This window comes from Colobus angolensis, unplaced genomic scaffold, assembly GCF_000951035.1.
Source record: "Colobus angolensis palliatus isolate OR3802 unplaced genomic scaffold, Cang.pa_1.0 Scaffold4, whole genome shotgun sequence".
Taxonomy (NCBI): domain Eukaryota; kingdom Metazoa; phylum Chordata; class Mammalia; order Primates; family Cercopithecidae; genus Colobus; species Colobus angolensis.
The window spans coordinates 902,024-920,761 of record NW_012117376.1 but is presented as its reverse complement, the minus strand read 5'-3'; the positions used below and the strand labels follow the sequence as shown (position 1 = coordinate 920,761).

Sequence of the window (18,738 nt, the reverse complement as noted above, 5' to 3'; positions counted from 1 at the left end):
TCGTGATCTGCCTGCCTCGGCTTCCCAAAGTGCTGGGATTACAGGTGTGAGCCACCGCACTGACCTTATTTCTTTAATTATTTTATTCTCCTTTTTTTTTAGTTCTTGCTTTTAAGAACTCCCATTTGTTGAATGTTGGACCTCCTGAACTGATTTTCTAATGTTCTCTTATTTTCTTTTTTATTGTTGTTATTGTTGTTGCTTTTTTATATTTTTATTCTTCTTTGAGATTTCCTGAACTTTGAATTTCAACTCTACTGAAATTTTAGTGGGACTTTTGGAGAGAGGGAAGATTAAACTTATGGATTTAATGCCTCTTGTTTAACTGATGTCCTGGCTTCTAGTTTTCCATCCTGTTCTTTATATCTTGCATGTTTTTCTCAACTTGAAGAAATTCAAGGTAACATAGTGGGTGTGTAAGAAAGAGTGTGTCTGTGTATTTGTGTATTAAGTCTTCTTGAAATCAAGATTGAATTAGACATGAGATGCTTGGGGAAAACAAATCTCAAACCCTTCATACTGCAGTTTTCTTTTTTTTTTTTTCTTGAAATGGAGTTTTGCTCTTGTTGCCCAGGCTGGAGTGTAATGGCACGATCTCGGCTCACTGCAACCTCTACCTCCCGAGTTCAAGCAATTCTCCTGCCTCAGCCTCCCAAGTAGCTGAGATTACAGGCATCTACCACCACACCTGACTAGTTTTTGTATTTTTAATACAAAATTGTTGGTCAGGCTGGTGGTCCATGTTGGTCAGGCTGGTCTTGAACTCCCGACCTCAGGTGATCCACCCACCTCAGCCTCCCAAAGTGCTGGGATTACAGGCGTGAGCCATGCAGTTTTCTTTTATATACCAGGTGAATTTCTTAAACTGCTATTAGTTTCTCAGTATTTTAGCATTTTTATAAATATTTGGAACACAGCAAATTGATTGTAAACATTGATATAATCATTTTTCAACAATTCTGGGTGGGATGTTGTTTATGCCTTTCCCTATTATTGTTCTCTCTGGTTATTTCTTCTCTCTGGCTTGTAATCATCGTATTATAACCAGGTAACATTTATGAAATTACTAAATATGTGCTAACATAATATGCATAATGCTATAGCAAATCCAAGTTGAAGATCCCAATTAATTAATGTAGTTTAGTTTTTTGTTTTTTTGTTTTCTTCTAGTAGAGATGAGGTCTCACTATGTCAACCAGGCTGGTCTTGAACTTCTGGGCTCAAGCAGTCCTCCCACCTTGGCCTCCAAAAGTTCTGGGATTACAAGCATAAGCCACCACACCAGCCTCAATTAATTTAGTTCTAAAAATTCCTGGGATGTTAGTATTTGACTTGTTGCCTTACTCTGCTCAACGTATAAGCTCAGTTCTGCTAAGGCAATCACATTTTTCCTTAGAAGATCTCTAATGTGGAGCTGAAGTCTTACAAAGGTAATAGTCAGGTTCTGTGTTATTTCTAGGGTCGAACAATCTTATCAGAAGGTGATGGCCCTTTGGCACCAGCTACATGTTAACACCAAAAGCCTTATATCTTGGAACTATCTGCGTAAAGACCTTGACCTTATACAGACCTGGAACCTCGAAAAGGTAATTGTGAAAACCTTACCCCAGGCTCACATTCTGTTGGCAAGATTTTTTCAGAAGGAGCTTTTTTTCCTTACTGTGAGACTTTCCCCCACCCAAATGGAGTAAAGTGGACTCAGGGATACCATTTTAGAGTTAGAGACCTGAGGTTCTTACAAGTTAGAAGTAGCAATTTGAATGGTAAAGGAAACTCCTAATTAGAATAAGTAACATCTTTGGTCTTCTTGGCAAGGGTAGAAGGTTGCAGGCTTTTTCTCACTCTGTAAGACAAGCATGTCTTTTGCATAAGAATACGTAGTAGGTGAATACTTGTGAACAATTATCAAGAGTTATGTCCAGTGGGGGCACAAAGGGTGCTTCTGGGGTGCTGGTAATGTTCTGCTTCTTAATCTGAATGCTGATTAAATGGAGGAATTCAAATTATAAAAATCCACATGTTTACAATTACGGTTTGTGCACTGTTTTGTATATATGTTACTTCAATAAAATGGAGGAAAAGAGAAAGTGTTATATTTTTATTCTGTTGCAATTTCTTCTGGCTTTTTCTTTCTAGCTTCGATCCTCAGCACCGGGGGAATGTCATCAGATTATGAAGAATCTTCAGGCCCACTATGAAGACTTTCTGCAGGATAGTCGTGACTCTGTGCTGTTCTCAGTGGCTGATCGCTTGCGCTTGGAAGAGGAAGTGGAAGCTTGTAAAGCCCACTTCCAGCACCTGATGAAGTCCATGGAGAATGGTGTGTGCACCGGGAAGAGGGAAAGAGAATAGTAGAATGAGAGCCTTTCAGGGGGTTGCTATGAAACCCTTCATGTAAATGATAAAGTAGCATCACTGCTTTTTTCCATTTGAGTTGCTACGAACTTGAGATAGAGAAGAACTTACAGATGAATTCTCAAAATCAGATCATGGAAGAAGAGGTCTGTTGATATTTCGTTTGTTACTGCTAATCAACCTACCACATAGTCTTGTGGCTGTAACATGTTTGGACTCTCAAAGATTAGTATACAATATGTGAAATTTAGGATCAGGTAGAAATCAGGCAGAAGATTCCCTATATAAAGCCTTGCTTTCGTCAGTAGGATATCAGGTCTGCTCATCTCTGATGTCGAACTTACTGGTCTTTTGTGTTTGTTCATTCACAGAGGACAAAGAGGAGACTGTGGCCAAGATGTACATTTCAGAGTTGAAGAACATCTGGCTACGCCTGGAGGAGTATGAACAGAGGGTGGTCAAACGAATTCAGTCTCTAGCCAGCTCTAGGACTGACAAAGATGCCCGGCAGGACAGTGCATTAAGGATTGCAGAGCAAGAAGTAAGCCCTAAGAGCAGTGTGGATGCTGGTTGTGTAGTGAATGCTTTCAGAGTTCATTGGATGGCAAGAGTATGGAACCTAAGAAATAAGGCAATAGACTCAAGACAGTCCTTCTCAGGAGTTCTTCTTGCAGTCTATAAATGTCTTTTATCTGTGGAGAAGTGTGATTTGAGCTCCATGTGTATTGCTGAATGTTGATTAGTTTCCTACAGAGTTGAGAAGGCAAACAGACTAGTAAATTGTTCTAAGCAGTATATTTGGGCTATGTATTTTGAAACTGCTTAGTAGAGATGCTGCTCTTGCTTCTATCCCTTTTGCGCCTGTGTTACTTTCAGTGACTTGGTTACCTTCAGTCATATGACCAGTAAATACAAGGAATGACTCTGATTTGAATGTGGGCTCTGATAAATGCTCTGTCTGTGACTTTGAGCAAGTGAACTCTCATCCCTAGTTTACTTTCTTGTAAAATGGAGATGGCAATGCACGATATAGGGTTATTTTGAAAATTAAATGGTGTAGTACATATAATGAGCTTCTGAAAAAGTAAAATACTATGAAAATGTAGGATAGTATTCTTGAAGTAAAAGCAGCAAATATATATTGCTTTATTAAGTCTTCTGAGGCATACAAAGAAAAGTAAGCCAAGGTCCTTGTTTTTTGGCTTATAGTGTAGTGAAAGAAAAATAAAAAGTTAAAATTATGATTAGAGACTTCAGTATAAGATATAAGAGATGTCATGAATATAGTAACTAGTATATTTCCAAGCAAAGATTACTGTAGGAACTTAGAGTGTTTCTAAAACATTTCTAATTAGAATGGTGTGAGAGAACTCTATGAAGGCTATTAAATTTGATCTGGGAGCTTAAAGGAGATGGAAAGGAATGGCCAATGAGGAGGAGTGATTTTTCCAACTTTCTATTTTTTTCCCCCAAACCTGAAAAGAAGGGTGAGAGGGAAGTATAATTTTTACTGGTGGAGAGGGAGGTAATATGAGGCATATCATATGAGCCTGGGAATTCTCATGTGGGAGCTTTTTACTTTTCTATAGGGTGATACAAAATCTGTTTGTCCCTGAAAAATAGGACACACTAAGAAATAAAGGTCGACTGGATGCTTTGGGAGGCCGAGGTGGGAGAATCGCTTTAAACCCAAGAGTTTGAGGCTTCAGTGAGCTATAACTGCACCACTGCACTCGAGCCTGAGTGAAAGAGTGAGACTCCGTCTCAAGATACATATATACACACATACATCTAAAATACCTCTTTCTTTTTAAAACTTTATTTTGAAATAATTTAAGATATATAGAAAAGTTTTATTCTCTTATACGTCTCACCTAGAGTCCCCGAATGGTAACATTTTTGTACATTTGCTTTATCATTTTATTCTATGTATTATACATAATAATATTCCTTTTTTATCTTGAGAGGAAGTTCCAGACATGAAACTCCTTTATTCCTGAATACTTCAGTGTACATCTTCAAAAAACAAGGACAGCCTCTTACATAACCACGGAGCAATGATAAACATCAGGAAATTAACATTGATACAGGTCGGGCGTGGTAGCTTATGTCTGTAATCCTAGCACTTTGGGAGGCTGATGTGGGTAGATTGCATGAGACCAGGAGTTGGAGACCAGCCTGGCCAACATGGCAAAACCCCATCTCCACTAAAAATACAAAAAGTAGCCGGGCGTGGTGGCAAGTGCCTGTAATCCCAGCTATTCGAGTGGCTGAGGTATGAGAATCACTTTAACCCGGGAGGTGGAGGTTGCAGTGAGCCAAGATCACACCATTGCCCTCCAACCTGGGCGACAGAGCAAAACTCTGTCTCAAACAAACAAACAAACAAACCAACATTGATATAATACTGCTATCCAAGCTCACACCCCATTAAAATTTCATCAGTTGACCAAATAATGCCCTTTATATCCTCATACCATCCATCCCTGGCAACCCTAAGAAGGAAGGTCCAAGATTCAGTCCAGGATTACATATTGCATTTGGTTGCTGTGTATCTTCAGATTTCTTTAACTTGAAACAGTTTCTCAACTTTCCATCATCTTTCATGACCTTAACCTTTTTTTAATGAGTGTAGGTCATTTATTTTGTAGAATAAATGTAGAATATTTTGTCCTTCTGTTTGTGGTTATCTGAGGCTTCTTCCTGATTAGCGTTAGGTCTTACAATTTTGGCAGGAATCCTACAGAAGTAATACTGTGTCCTTGGTACATTAGTGTGTCATATAAGGATGCATGTGACATTACTGGTGATGTTAACTTTGATCTCTGGTTCCTATTTTCCCTTTGTAATTACTAAGTATCTTATGGGGAGGTACTGGAGACTATGTAAATATCCTATTTTTCATCAAATTTTCACCAACTAGTTTTAACATCCATTGTTAATTCTTGACTGAATCAGTTATTAGTATCATAGTTGCCAAAAGCTGCTTTTCTAATTCTGTCATTCCTTCTACATAAAAAACATTTACGTTCTATGGAAAAAGAAAAACCAACCTTCTTTCTTTTTCTGTAGTTTGTCTTCCTTCCTTCCCTCCCTCCCTTTTTTTTCTTCCCTCCTTCCCTTGCTTTCTTCTTTCATTATTTATTTATGTCAGTATATACTCATGGATTCTTATTTTATCCAGTGGTGTGTAATTTATTACTGTCATTGTTTTCATTGTTTTGATGCTCAAAATTTCCCAGAGTTAGCCAATGGAAGCCCCTTCAAGCTGGCTTTTTTGTCCTTTTAACATGTACCCATCATTTTTTGAGTTATTTCTTTCTCTTTTTTTAGATAGAGATGAGGTCTCACTATATTACCCAGGCTGGTCTCCAACTCCTGGCTTCCAGCAGTCCTCCTGCCTCAGCCTCCCAAAAGTGCTGGGATTACAGGCATGGGCCACGATGCCCGACGAAGTTCTTTCTTTTTGGCAAAATAAGATCTTCCAGGTTCATCTTGCTTTTTCCAGTCTCAACCCTGGAAATCAGCTGTTTCTCCAAGGAGTTCTGATTCTTTTGGGCAGAGAATATTATTTAGAAGCTGAGATCTGGGTGCTGAATGTACTCGTTGTTGTGGGACTATTATTGCTTATAGGCCCACTTAGCAGACAGAGCTAGAAAACATAGGCCGGGTGTGGTGGCTCACACCTATAATCCCAGCAGTTTGGGAGGCCAAGGCAGGTGGATCACCTGAGGTCAGGAGTTGGAGACCAGCCTGGCCAACATGGTAAAACCCCCATCTCTACCAATAATACAAAAAATAGCCGGGCATGGTGGCACGTGCCTGTAATCCGAGCTACTTGGGAGGCTGAGGCAGGAGGATCGCTTGTACTCAGGAGATGGAGGTTGCAGTGATCTGAGATCGTGCCATTGCAGTCCAGCCTAGCAACAAGGTGAAACTCTGTCTCGAGAAAAAAAAAAGAAACATATATTTACAAATATATATATGCATATACACATGCATGTACACACATGTGTTACATATACACACATATACATGTATGTAAGTTTACAGATATAAATATAGGTCAGTATATTTATTGATCTCTCAATTTCTCTCTCTCTCACACAAACACACACACACACACACACACGAATTCATATGTATTTGTCTCCATCCAGTTCCCAACTGATAGCACAGGGATTATTCTAGCCTCTTTCCATATTTTTAACCCCCTTCCCCAAGTCTGAAAAACCTGCTTTATGTTATCCACAATATATTTACTTATTGTTCAATCCTAGCATTTACAGATAGTAGTTTCAGAATTGTTAACTCACTGCAATAAACAAACCTAACAAACTAGAGTTTAACATTTATTTGTAGTTCCTTATGTCTTTAACCTAAAGGTATATCTATAGTTCGAATACTATGTTTGGAAATTACTTGCATGTGTTCATACCCCTTCTTTCCTTTCAGTGTGATTATGTTATTTATCTGAAACACAGTTAGGCTTATATATTTCTGTTGTGTTCCATTTGAGAGCCACCCCTCAATTTTCCTTATTTATTTCTTTATAAGAATGTAAAACATTAACATGGTTCTAAAAGTCAAATCTATACAAAAAGAAGTGTATTGCCCTCTAACTAGTCCTTTTATCCCATTTGCCTTCATTTGATCCTTTCAATTCCATTCTTTTAATCTCATTAGTTTCTGGTTATCCTTTCTGTCTGTCCGTTTGCATAAGCATATACACATATATTTTCTCATTTACCCTTCTTTTATATACAAAGTATAACATACTATACTCTGTTGACTGCTTCTTCTACTTAAAAATATATGCTAAAACCACTTAATTCCCAGAAATCTTTCTCATTTCATTTACAGCTGAATAATTCCCCATCATATGGCTGTTTCATAGTTTATTCAACCAGCCTCCTGTATATGGGCATTTAGGTGGTTTCCAATATTTAGCTATTACAAATAAGGACTTCTTTGTACCTTTTTTGTTCAATTCTGTCTCCCTCTTTATGTGTGTCTTGTTCCTGGCAGCACACCCAGGAGGATTTACAGCAACTGAGGTCAGAGTTGGATGCAGTTTCTATGAAATGTGACAGCTTTCTCCATCAGTCTCCATCTAGTTCAAGTGTCCCAACTCTGCGCTCAGAACTGAATCTTCTGGTGGAGAAGATGGACCATGTCTATGGTCTCTCTACCGTATATCTGAATAAGTGAGTGAGCTGAGGTTTTGGGTCCAAGGGCAATATTTTCCATTGGGATAAGAAAGAGAAAGGCTTAGAGTGTTTCATGAATAATAGAGAGAGATTATAGATCCTGAAGAGCATGTACTGATAATGAGAGGTCTTGGCTTTAGTTCCTGGTAACATTAAGTAGGTTCATTTGGACTGCAGTGTAGAAGTGCCAGTGATATGGATGGGGAATTAATTTGCAATGTTAGGACTATGATTTACCTCACTTCTGTTTGATTAAATATTTCTGAAAATAATACTTAATGGCATGAAGAGAAAGGAAGAGAAACTAAAGAATAAAAAGAAAAGTTTTTAGTTGAACTAGGTATTAGACTTTGAAGGTCTTCCCTTTTCCCACCATCTCTACCCATGACCTTGAAGAGTAGCACATCTTAAACTCTTCATAGTGTAAAATGGGTTTCTGGCTTCATGCCTTTCCTCCATGAGTCCACCACATGTATGCATGTTCCAGTGCCACTTAGAACTTTATTTTGAATTGGCTTAAATTGGCAGCATAAAAACCATGTTTACTTGTTTTCAGAAAACCCTGTCAATATCTAAAAATGGTGGCATTGATTTTGGTCATTTTGTTTTATGAACCTCTCTATAGCACTCCAGGTATATAACGCTGGCTCCTAAAATTCATGTGTTAATGAAGGAATGTGTATTTGTCCCCATAGGTTAAAGACAGTTGATGTTATAGTACGTAGCATACAGGATGCCGAACTCTTGGTCAAAGGTTATGAGATTAAGCTGAGTCAAGAAGAAGCAGTACTGGCAGATCTCTCAGCTCTGGAGGCCCATCGGTCGACATTACGGGTGAGTTGCTCTGAGTTTCTTAGGAGGCCGACTTAACATATTCATCGCTTTGGGTTAGCAGAGAAATGCAGTTTTGGATGGCATGACACTGATTTAAATTAGCATTTGAATAAGGCAGAATGCCATATTAAACATATTTTAATATGTTTTTGAAGAAGAAGTGACTGAGAAGTATGTCTAGCTAGAAAGGCAAGAGAAAGGACTACGTTTTTCTATTTATTTTTTCCCTTTTCACCTTAATAAAATCATGGCTTAATTGGATACAGTCAATGGTTGTGCCATAAGTTTATAAATCTCTTAACTGTTATCTAATTTGATTCTCACAAGTCACTCTGTGAGGTGGACAGAAGAGATTTTTTTTTTTTTTTTTGAGACGGAGTCTCGCTCTGTTGGCTAGAGTGCAGTGGCCGGATCTCAGCTCACTGCAAGCTCTGCCTCCCGGGTTCACGCCATTCTCCTGCCTCAGCCTCCCGAGTAGCTGGGACTACAGGCGCCCGCCACCTCGCCCGGCTAGTTTTTTTGTATTTTTTAGTAGAGACGGGGTTTCACCGTGTTAGCCAGGATGGTCTCGATCTCCTGACCTCGTGATCCGCCCGTCTCGGCCTCCCAAAGTGCTGGGATTACAGGCTTGAGCCACCGCGCCCGGCCGGACAGAAGAGATTTTAATTTCCATTTACAGATGAGAAAACCAAAACTTAGTCTGGCTAAATGACTTATCTTGGTTTCATATGTTATAAGTGGGGAAGCCAGGTTTCAAACACAAGTACTATGCACATTTCTCTATAGAGGACTGCCTGTCCTTGACATCCCAGTGTGTGTCAGGAAAGCAGAGACCATAACACGTGGAGGCAGTCCTGCCACAAACATTCCAGGGCACCATCACAGATACAATGTGGAATTAGCTGTAGACCGTGTCCTTGTTTCCTACCTTAGACTGACTCCTTTTTAGCATGGAAAATACACAGCCTGTTTCTGTACTTATGTTTCCATAGCACTGGTTTAGTGATGTGAAGGACAAGAATTCAGTGTTTTCAGTCCTGGATGAGGAAATTGCCAAGGCCAAGGCAGTAGCAGAGCAGATGAGTCGTCTGACGCCAGAGCGAAACCTGGATTTGGAGCGCTATCAGGAAAAAGGCTCCCAGCTGCAGGAGCGTTGGCACCGAGTCTTTGCCCAACTTGAGATTCGGTGAGTGGTGGCCCCACCTTTTTCTCCTATCAGAGTTCAGGGACTAGGTCTTAAACAAAAACAGAGTTATATCTGTACGTTTATATTTAAAGGTAGAAATGTATAGGGAGAGGTGGAAATTTAAAAACCACCTAAATTCTGGACAAGATAAGTGACAGAAAGGTGAGACCCGCAATCCCAAAGCAGATGTAATGCCTCTCCTGCGTCCCAGGTCTTTTCTAGTTAAGACGTTGATGTCAGTGGCTTCCTGGAATATAGACTTGAAAGGTCACTTCTCAAGGACAAAACCTATACTGTAGTTCTTGTTTTATTAGCTTTGTATCCAAATATGAGCCATTTTTTCATGATGGGGCTTTACAGAATTTCTTTTATCTCATTTGCTAATTCAGTAATTTTTCATCTCTGTTACTAGAGGTCCTGCTTCTAATGACAGATATAAATAGGAAGGATAGAAACTGTACCTTTTGGAGGCTAAGCTGGTTAGGGAAATTTGTAGGGAGAGGAGCTTAACAGCTCATGTAAGTTTTCATTCTAATTGGAGTACTATCACAAAGCTGGTTAGACCAAGAGAAGTCTAACCAGGAAGTAACAGGAAATAATGACTATTTTTCACTTCTCTCCCCTCTCTGCCCTGAGAAATTATATAGTGATTCATAAATCATAGCTGTGCTATACTGCCAGATACTCTGTCATCAGGGAATAGAACTGTACAGCCAATACTACCTTATTGGTCACACCGGTAATTCTTGGCAACGTAGGTGAAAAACTTGACAAGGATTATTGTGGGATGCTAGACCACAAGGCAGCATCCAGGGCTAGCAGGTCACAACTGGTTTCTACTTACTTTTTCGACCATAGGGTGCTGATACATGCATAGGTCTCACTCAGCCTTACATCGCTGTTCCCCATAGATAAAGATGGATCATTTGTGGTCAAGCCCAACTGGACACATGGGTTAAAGAGGGAATTACCTCATTTACTTTATTGTATTTGTACCAAGGTATCTGATAGCAGTTTCCCTTTGTTCTTCTAGCCAATCTGAACTAGAAAGTATCCAGGAAGTTTTGGGAGATTACCAAGCCTGCCATAGAACTCTCATCAAGTGGATTGAGGAAACCACTGCCCAGCAGGAAATGATGAAGCCAGGCCAGGCAGAGGATAGCAGAGTGCTTTCGGAGCAGCTCAGTCAGCAGACAGTGAGTGTGGTATTAGCTCTGGAGGGAAGAGTTAGAAATTTAAATTTCCTTTATCATAAAAGAAAATGATGTACTAGCAATTAGAGCTTCCTCCAAATGGAAGATATTCCAGGTTCCCTTTTCTTAGCGTGGTTTGAACAGGATGGTCCCAAGATACTGGCTTTGCATTTAGACTAGAGAACCTGTAAGGTACCTTCAGTTCTGAGTTTCTGTAACTGTATTGAAACCACTAGATGGACAGATTAAAATTGTCTTTATTTTGTTTCTTTAGATTACATTTTATTTTACTAGGATTAGATACGGGGTTTTGAAAACCAAGGGAAAATTCTAAGTAGATGAAAATGATTTTTTTTTTTTGAAAATGATTCATTTTAAGCATTTTTGTTGTTGGCGTTTTGTTTTGTTTAGCATTATGGTTAAGAGTATGAGGCCGGGTGCGGTGGCTCACACCTGTAATCCCAGCACTTTGGGAGGCCGAGGCGGGCAGATCATGGGGTCAGGAGATAGAGACCATCCTGGCTAACACGGTGAAACCCCGTCTCTACTAAAAATACAAAAAATTTAGCCAGGCATGGGGGCGTGGTCCTGTAGTCCCAGCTACTCGGGAGACTGAGGCAGGAGAATGGCGTGAACCCAGGAGGCGGAGCTTGCAGTGAGCTGAGATCACGCCACTGCACTCCAGCCTGGGCAACAGAGTGAGACTCCGTCTCAAAAAAAAAAAAAGTATGAGATCTGGAGTTGTATTGCCTGGATTCCAATCCTGGCTCACTTATCTGCTATAAGCCTTTGAAGAAGTTATTTAGCCTCGCAGTGTGCTACTTCCTTATCAATAAAATGGACATAGTTTGTTACTTATTTAACCTTATGAGATTATTGTTGCTAGGATTAACTGAAGTGATACGTATAAGATACTTAGAATAGTAGTTCTCAAAGTGTGGACCCCAGATTAGCAGCATCCGTATCACCTGGGGACATGTTAGGAATGCAGGTTCTTGGATCCAGCACAGTGGCTCCTGCCTGTAATTGCAGCACTGTGGGAGGCTGAGGCAGGGGGATCACTTGAGGATAGGAGTTTGAGACCAGCCTGGTTAAGCAAGCGAGAACTTGTCCCTACAAAAGATTAAAAAGACAAAAAAGTACAAATTTGTGAACCCAAACCCACTGAACCGGAAACTCTGGAGGTGAGGCCCCACAGTATGTGTTTTAACCACCCTTTCCAGCAATTCTGATGCAGCTAAGGTTTGAAAACTACTGCCTTAGAACATAGTAAATATTCAGCTGTTTCAATGGGGGTAATGGCAATGATAATGTTGTGATATTTTGCTTCCTAGGCTCTATTTGCAGAAATTGAGAGAAATCAGACAAAACTGGATCAATGTCAAAAGTTTTCCCAGCAGTACTCTACTATTGTAAAGGTAACTTTACCACATCCCAAAAAGAACATGAATCATCACCAGCTCAGGAAAACCTACATCTTCACTGTAGGTTCTATTTCTGGACAAATTAAGCAGAGTTCTTATGCTAGAAGCTGGCCTGATCCTTCAGTTAAGCAGATGTATATTTCCTGCAACCCCATGTTTGGGGTTGCTTGGAGAAGTAGTAGATGTTGGCTGTGATTTGAGGAATCTCCATTTGCATGATGTAGGCCTTTTAAACTTAACATGGCAAAAACAGAATGTTTGAGTTTTCTTCTTAAATATGTTTCTTACTTGTCTTTCCTATCTCGGAAATAATATTGCCATTTTTTTGTAGTTGCTGAGGCAAAAAACCCAGGAGTCATCCTAAACTCTTCTCTTTGCCTTAAGCTTTATATTCTCCGTTGGCTGTGTCTTCAGGCATGTCCCAAATCTGACTACCTGTCATTATCTCCCCCTATATTTCCCTAGTTCACATTCCAGTGAAGAATCTTCTACTGAAGGCTACTACAGTACCCTCTGAGCTGGTCTCTTGCTACTGCTGTGGCCCCCACAGGCTATTTTCCCACACAGTAGCCAAAATCACCTTTTTAGAACATATTGCATGTCACTGAATCTTAGACTCCATTGATTACAAGCTACACCATAATTTTCTGCATGCCAAAAAGAGGAAAGAAGAAAAAACTCTGCCAATTATGTGACATGCCATTGATTCTAAGATATAATTCCAATTTGAAAGACTAAAATGTGGAGAAATGTGTACCTTAGAATAGATGAAACATGGTAAATAAGATCATGTAAATAAAAGTCATACTAAAATTCTAAATCCTTACATGGTTTGTAAGGCCATGAATGATTTAGCTCTCCCCTATTTCTCTTAGAACATCTTTAAAGAAAAATGACTTGAGACCAGGTGTGGTGGCTTATACCTGTAATCCCAGCACTTTAGGAGGCCAAAGCAAGAGGGTTACTTGATTCCAGAAGTTTGAGACCAGCCTGGGCAACACATCAAGATCCCATCATTACAAAAAAATTTTTAAATTAGCAGGGTGTAGTGGTGTGCACCTGTAGTCCCAGCTCCTCAAGAGGCTGAGGTGGGAGGATCACTTGAGCCTGGGACATTAAGGCTATTGAGCCATGATTGTGTCACTGCACTCCAACCTGGGCAACTTTGTCTCCAAAAAAAAAGAAAAAAAATAACTTGAGATTATTGTATATTTATTTGTTTATTCTGTGACTCTTACTAGAATATAAGTTCCAAGGGAGCAAAGTTTTTCCTGACTTGTTTCTCAGTATGTGTGTATAGCACTCAAAACAATGGCAAGTACATAGAAGATGCTTAACAAATACTTTTGAATGAAGGCATTCCTTTAGTTAATAACAGAACACTCACTGTAAGAAAGAGTTGAGTTCAAACCCTTCACCATTTTCCAGGCTTACTTTGAGTATGCACTTAGCCTATGTTTCTGTTACTATATCTATAAAGTGAGAACAATAATACCTCACTGAGTGACTGCAAAGATTAAATGAGATAATGTATACATAGGACCATGCCTCAAACTTAAAGTGCACTCAGTAAGTGGTAGCAATTGCTTTGATTATAATTATTTTAATGTTGCTACTACTATTTTTTATGGATTCCTTTACAAATTCATTCCTTGTTTTCCTTGTACTCAGAGTTTTTTTAAGTAGACAGCAGAAGGACGTTTTAGGCAAAGGAACTGCATAATCCCAGGCAGAGAAGAATGAAAATACTTGATTATAGAGGAAATAGGGAGTATTCTGGTATAGCTTGAAGACACAGTAAGGAGCAGTGACTATCGAAAATGAGCGGTGAGATTGGGGCCAACCCATGACAGGCCTTGTTTCATTGTTTTGGCTTTGTCTTCTATTCTTGCTTCTCAAAGTGTTATCTTCGAACCAGTAGCATCAGTATCACCTGGGAACTTATTAGAAATGTAGAATCTCAGACCTGCCGAATCAGATTGTGCATTTTAATAAGATCCCCATATAATTTATATGCATGTTGGTGTTTGAAAAGCTCTATTCTAGATCACTGAAAGCTTTTTAAGGAGAAGAATGATGTGGTCATCTTTGGGTTTTAGAAAAAGTATTCTGGTGGAACAATAGAGAATAGATTGAGATGAGACTAGAAGCAGTGAAAGTACGTAAGAGGCTACTGCACTCATAAGGCTACTTCATGTGAGAGAAGAAGCGAGTAGACTAGGGCAGAACTTGCATGGTTGCAGAGGAAGTGGCAGAATAGTATGGTAAAATGACAACACTGGTTTAGGGATTAGAAAACTAAGATTCTGGCCGGGCGCGGTGGCTCAAGCCTGTAATCCCAGCACTTTGGGAGGCCGAGATGGGCGGATCACGAGGTCAGGAGATCGAGACCATCCTGGCTAACCCGGTGAAACCCCGTCTCTACTAAAAAATACAAAAAACTAGCCGGGCGAGGTGGCGGGCGCCTGTAGTCCCAGCTACTCAGGAGGCTGAGGCAGGAGAATGGCGTAAACCCAGGAGGCAGAGCTTGCAGTGAGCTGAGATCCGGCCACTGCACTCCAGCCTGGGCGGCAGAGTGAGACTCCGTCTCAAAAAAAAAAAAAAAAAAGAAAACTAAGATTCTAATCTTGACTCTGTTACTTACCCACTTTGTTAATTAGGGAAATTCACATCCCCTCTCTGGGTTTCACTTTCCCCACAGATGAGATGAAAGGGTTGGTCAGACTGCAACTAAGGCGTCAGCAAACTATGACCCACAGGCCAAATCTTGTCCACACACCTGTTTTTGTATGGCCAATGAGAAAAGGTTGAAAAGAAAATCAAAAGTGATATTTTATGATGTGAAAATTATATGAACTTTGGTTTTCAGTGTTCATAAGTAAAGTTTTATTCTAACAACCACACTCTTTCATCTATATATTGCCTGTGGCTGCTTTCACTTATAATGAGAGAGAGAGTATGGCCTGATATTTTCTGCCTGGCCTTTTACAGGAAAAGTTTGCTAACCTCCAGCCTGAGTGGTCACCAAAATGCTTCCAGCAATAAAAAGCTATGATTTATTACATGATGTATGTGAATTATAAAACCCTGAGTAACTGTAGTGAAATTCATCCTTTCCTAGGACTATGAATTGCAACTGATGACATACAAGGCCTTTGTGGAATCGCAGCAGAAATCCCTTGGCAAGCGCCGTCGCATGCTTTCCTCTTCAGATGCCATCACTCAAGAGGTGAGAGGGTGGCAAAAGGAAATACACACTGTCTTCCCTTAAGGAAAGATTCATTTGCCTGGGCCTTATATTTTGATTTAGGGCTTACTTTTCTGGTGAACATGTGACTCCATGAACATTTCCTCTTATTTTCAACTATTTACATTTCATTTTCTGGCAGATGATTTATTTAAATTTTCTTTTGAACCACAGTTCATGGACTTAAGGACACGCTACACGGCATTGGTGACTTTAACAACTCAGCACGTGAAATACATCAGTGATGCACTCCGGCGTCTGGAGGAGGAGGAGGTGAGGACAATTGGGTCCAAAATTATCTTGAAAGTGCAGTAAAACAGCTTAGCCAGCATGGTGGTGTGTGCCTGTAGTCTCTGGTACCCAGGAGGCTGAGGTGGGAAGATCACTTGAGCCTAGGAGTTTGAGTCCAGCCTGGGTGACATAGGGAAATCCCCTCTCTACAAAAAATGTTTAAAAATTATCTGGGCCTGGTGGCACATGCCTGTGGTCCCAGTTACTTGGGAGGCTGAGGTGGAAGGATTATTTGGGCCTGGGAAATTGAGGCTGCAGTGACCCATGATGGTGCTACTGCACTCCATCCGGGGCAATAGGCTGTCTCAAAAAAAAAAAGCCCAAAATATCCCATGTACCCCATAAATATATACACCTACTATGTACCCACAAAAATTAAAAATTTTTTTAAAACCAGCAAAAAATTATGTAATATATAATACAATTAAATTGTTATATAATATTTGAGAGACGAGGAAGTTAGAATACTATGTATAATTATGATTTCATTAAAAACAAAACTGTATACTACAAAGACATAATAAGGCATAGAAAGTTTATAGGCATTTATACCAAATTTCTGTGGAAATAAGATTAAATTACATAATTATGTTATTTTAGACTTGTTTGAATTTATTGTAATGAGCATGTAATCTTTTTGTAATTATAAAAATCTTCTGTCTTTGTAAAATAAGTTTCTGCATATTCAGTCTCTCTTATAAAAGAAAAGCTGTTAAAACATTAACCATGCCATCTTTTGCTTTTTAAATTAGCAAGACTTTCTTTATATCCATACCTACATAATATAATCTCAGTAGGCTTCAGTCTCTTCTCCTCTTCTTACAGATTCACCTGTAAACCTAAGAATTATGAAAATGAGTAAGATGCTATATGTGAAGAGATTTTTTAAAAAATCATTAAATAATTATTGAGTGCCTATTATATTTGTTTATATTTTTCAGAAAGGTATTAAACCTAGGTATAACAAATTCAGCTCACAAACACCTGTGAGCAATACTGTAGCCTGGCTAAATTATACTTGGGGTTATTTTCACAGCCTACTTATTTAGGTAACTTTTGTGTCTGTTTTTAGGAAGACTTCATTTAAGAAAATCTGAAGTCATGCCAACCTAATAAAAGACATTGCTAGAATACTGATTTTCTATTTCCTATTCTAGAAAGTGGTAGAAGAGGAGAAACAAGAACATGTGGAGAAGGTTAAAGAACTTTTGGGCTGGGTGTCTACCCTAGCGAGAAATACACAAGGAAAAGCTACCTCATCCCAGACCAAAGAATCAACAGACATTGAAAAAGCTATTTTGGAGCAGCAGGTGAGAAGAAGGTCCATCTCTGTTTATCTGGGTAGAATAATATGTGTTAATGCATTAGGTGGAATAGTAGAAGTCACATGTGGGCCATTCCAGAAGTGATTGCTACCTAAGTAAATGTTAACTTAAAGAAATTTAAGAAGCCATCTTGTTTGTTCTTGTACCTTTTTATCAGCTGTAGCTCATTGGTGATAATTTGACCTAAGCTGCATGTTTTCTCTAGGATTAAAAAAAATTTTTTTTTTAAATTTTGACTGTTATTTCTTGGGTTTTGAAGCTTTTTCTCTTTATTTCTACCATGTAGGTTCTGGCAGAAGAGCTGACAACAAAGAAAGAACAAGTCTCTGAAGCTATTAAAACATCACAGATCTTCTTGGCCAAGCATGGTCATAAGTGAGTATTAAATGAGAGATTATGACACATCTGGGGCACCTGGTCTATCAGGCTAAAACTTATGGCTGTAATGAGATTTCAGACTGGAGAATTCAGGGCAGCAAGAGTCAGATTATGGGGGATCCTGTAGTTCATACTGAGGAGTTTGCATTTAATTTGTTGGCTATGGGAAGAGATTTTAAACATGATTGTGTTTTGCTTTTAAAGGTTGCTAGAAAAAGAAAGGACATGTAGTGAGAATAGAGGCTGAGAGGCCTGTTAAGAGGCTATTCTGATAAAGTAGGCAAGAAATGACGAGGAATGGAAATGAAGAGACTAATATTCAAGAGATATTAAGGATAATGAATCTATGGGTTTGGTTACACATGAAAATTATCACATACAGTGACAGAGATTTGAATTATTAGTGTATTAGAAAGCATGAGGGTAGATTACTTCAAAGGGTTTTTCGGGGCTTCTCAGCCTGTTGAGGAAGCCTCAGAGAAGGAAAAGGAAAATTATGAATGATAACTCAGAACCCAAGAAAGAACAGAGTTCTAAGAAGGAGAGAAGTTCAGAAGTCAAGAAAAGTTGAGAAATATCTGTACATTTGGCAAGTTAGAAGTCTCTGGTGCCTCTGGTGACAAGTTGTGGGATGAGGTCAGATTTAGTATGGTGAGGAGCATATTGGAGGCAAGGAAGGTGAAACAGAACTGCTCTTTTAAGAAGCCAGGACATAGGAGAGGAAAAATGTAATAGAGTCAATATTTAAAAATGGAATATATGATCAAGAAGGTTTTGTTTTCTTAAAAGCTACAATGGGCTTAACTATGTTTTGGAGTAAGTCTCAAGGACAAACGAGAGGAAATAATTAGAGAAAGGTCCCAGTGGACGTACAAGAGGATGAAACTCATTGATCATTAGAAAGTACAACCTTAAACAGGAAATTGGGACCACTTTTTTTCTGAGGTGGAGATGAGGGAAAAGAGATTAAGAAAGGTATGGATAGAGGTAAATTTGTTAGGACTGAAGCCAGAAAGTACGAGAATTAGTGCCCAGTGTTCTGTATGTTCTCTTTGAAATAGGCAGAAAGGTTTGTTGAAAGGATGGTGCCCAGGAGAAAGGAAGAAGAACTTGGCTGGAAATTTACAAGAGGATTATCAGGAAATATTGTGGCCCAGTTGAGATTGGAAACCAGTTGGCTCTCTCTATGTGGTTGTGGAATTTTTTTTTTTTTTTCTCTAACTGGATTTACCTAGCAGCCTTAGTGTAGGAGCAGAAGAGACTGATGGTTTGATTGAATGGGGGTTGGGCATTTA

The 18,738-nt window shown here is 39.3% G+C and overlaps 1 protein-coding gene across 1 annotated transcript in view; it reads left to right on the top strand.

Annotated features, from left to right (window-relative positions):
* The window catches only part of MACF1 (microtubule-actin crosslinking factor 1), a 446,661-nt gene that overhangs the window by 241,129 nt on the left and 186,794 nt on the right, over positions 1 to 18,738 (top strand). The window contains exons 23-34 of the mRNA XM_011955644.1: positions 1,460 to 1,586; positions 2,137 to 2,320; positions 2,727 to 2,896; positions 7,384 to 7,562; positions 8,261 to 8,399; positions 9,392 to 9,585; positions 10,619 to 10,781; positions 12,113 to 12,196; positions 15,324 to 15,431; positions 15,624 to 15,722; positions 16,898 to 17,050; positions 17,352 to 17,440. Of these exons, the coding sequence (XP_011811034.1) occupies positions 1,460 to 1,586; positions 2,137 to 2,320; positions 2,727 to 2,896; positions 7,384 to 7,562; positions 8,261 to 8,399; positions 9,392 to 9,585; positions 10,619 to 10,781; positions 12,113 to 12,196; positions 15,324 to 15,431; positions 15,624 to 15,722; positions 16,898 to 17,050; positions 17,352 to 17,440 (1,689 nt within the window). The remainder of the gene's footprint in view (positions 1 to 1,459; positions 1,587 to 2,136; positions 2,321 to 2,726; positions 2,897 to 7,383; positions 7,563 to 8,260; positions 8,400 to 9,391; positions 9,586 to 10,618; positions 10,782 to 12,112; positions 12,197 to 15,323; positions 15,432 to 15,623; positions 15,723 to 16,897; positions 17,051 to 17,351; positions 17,441 to 18,738) is intronic.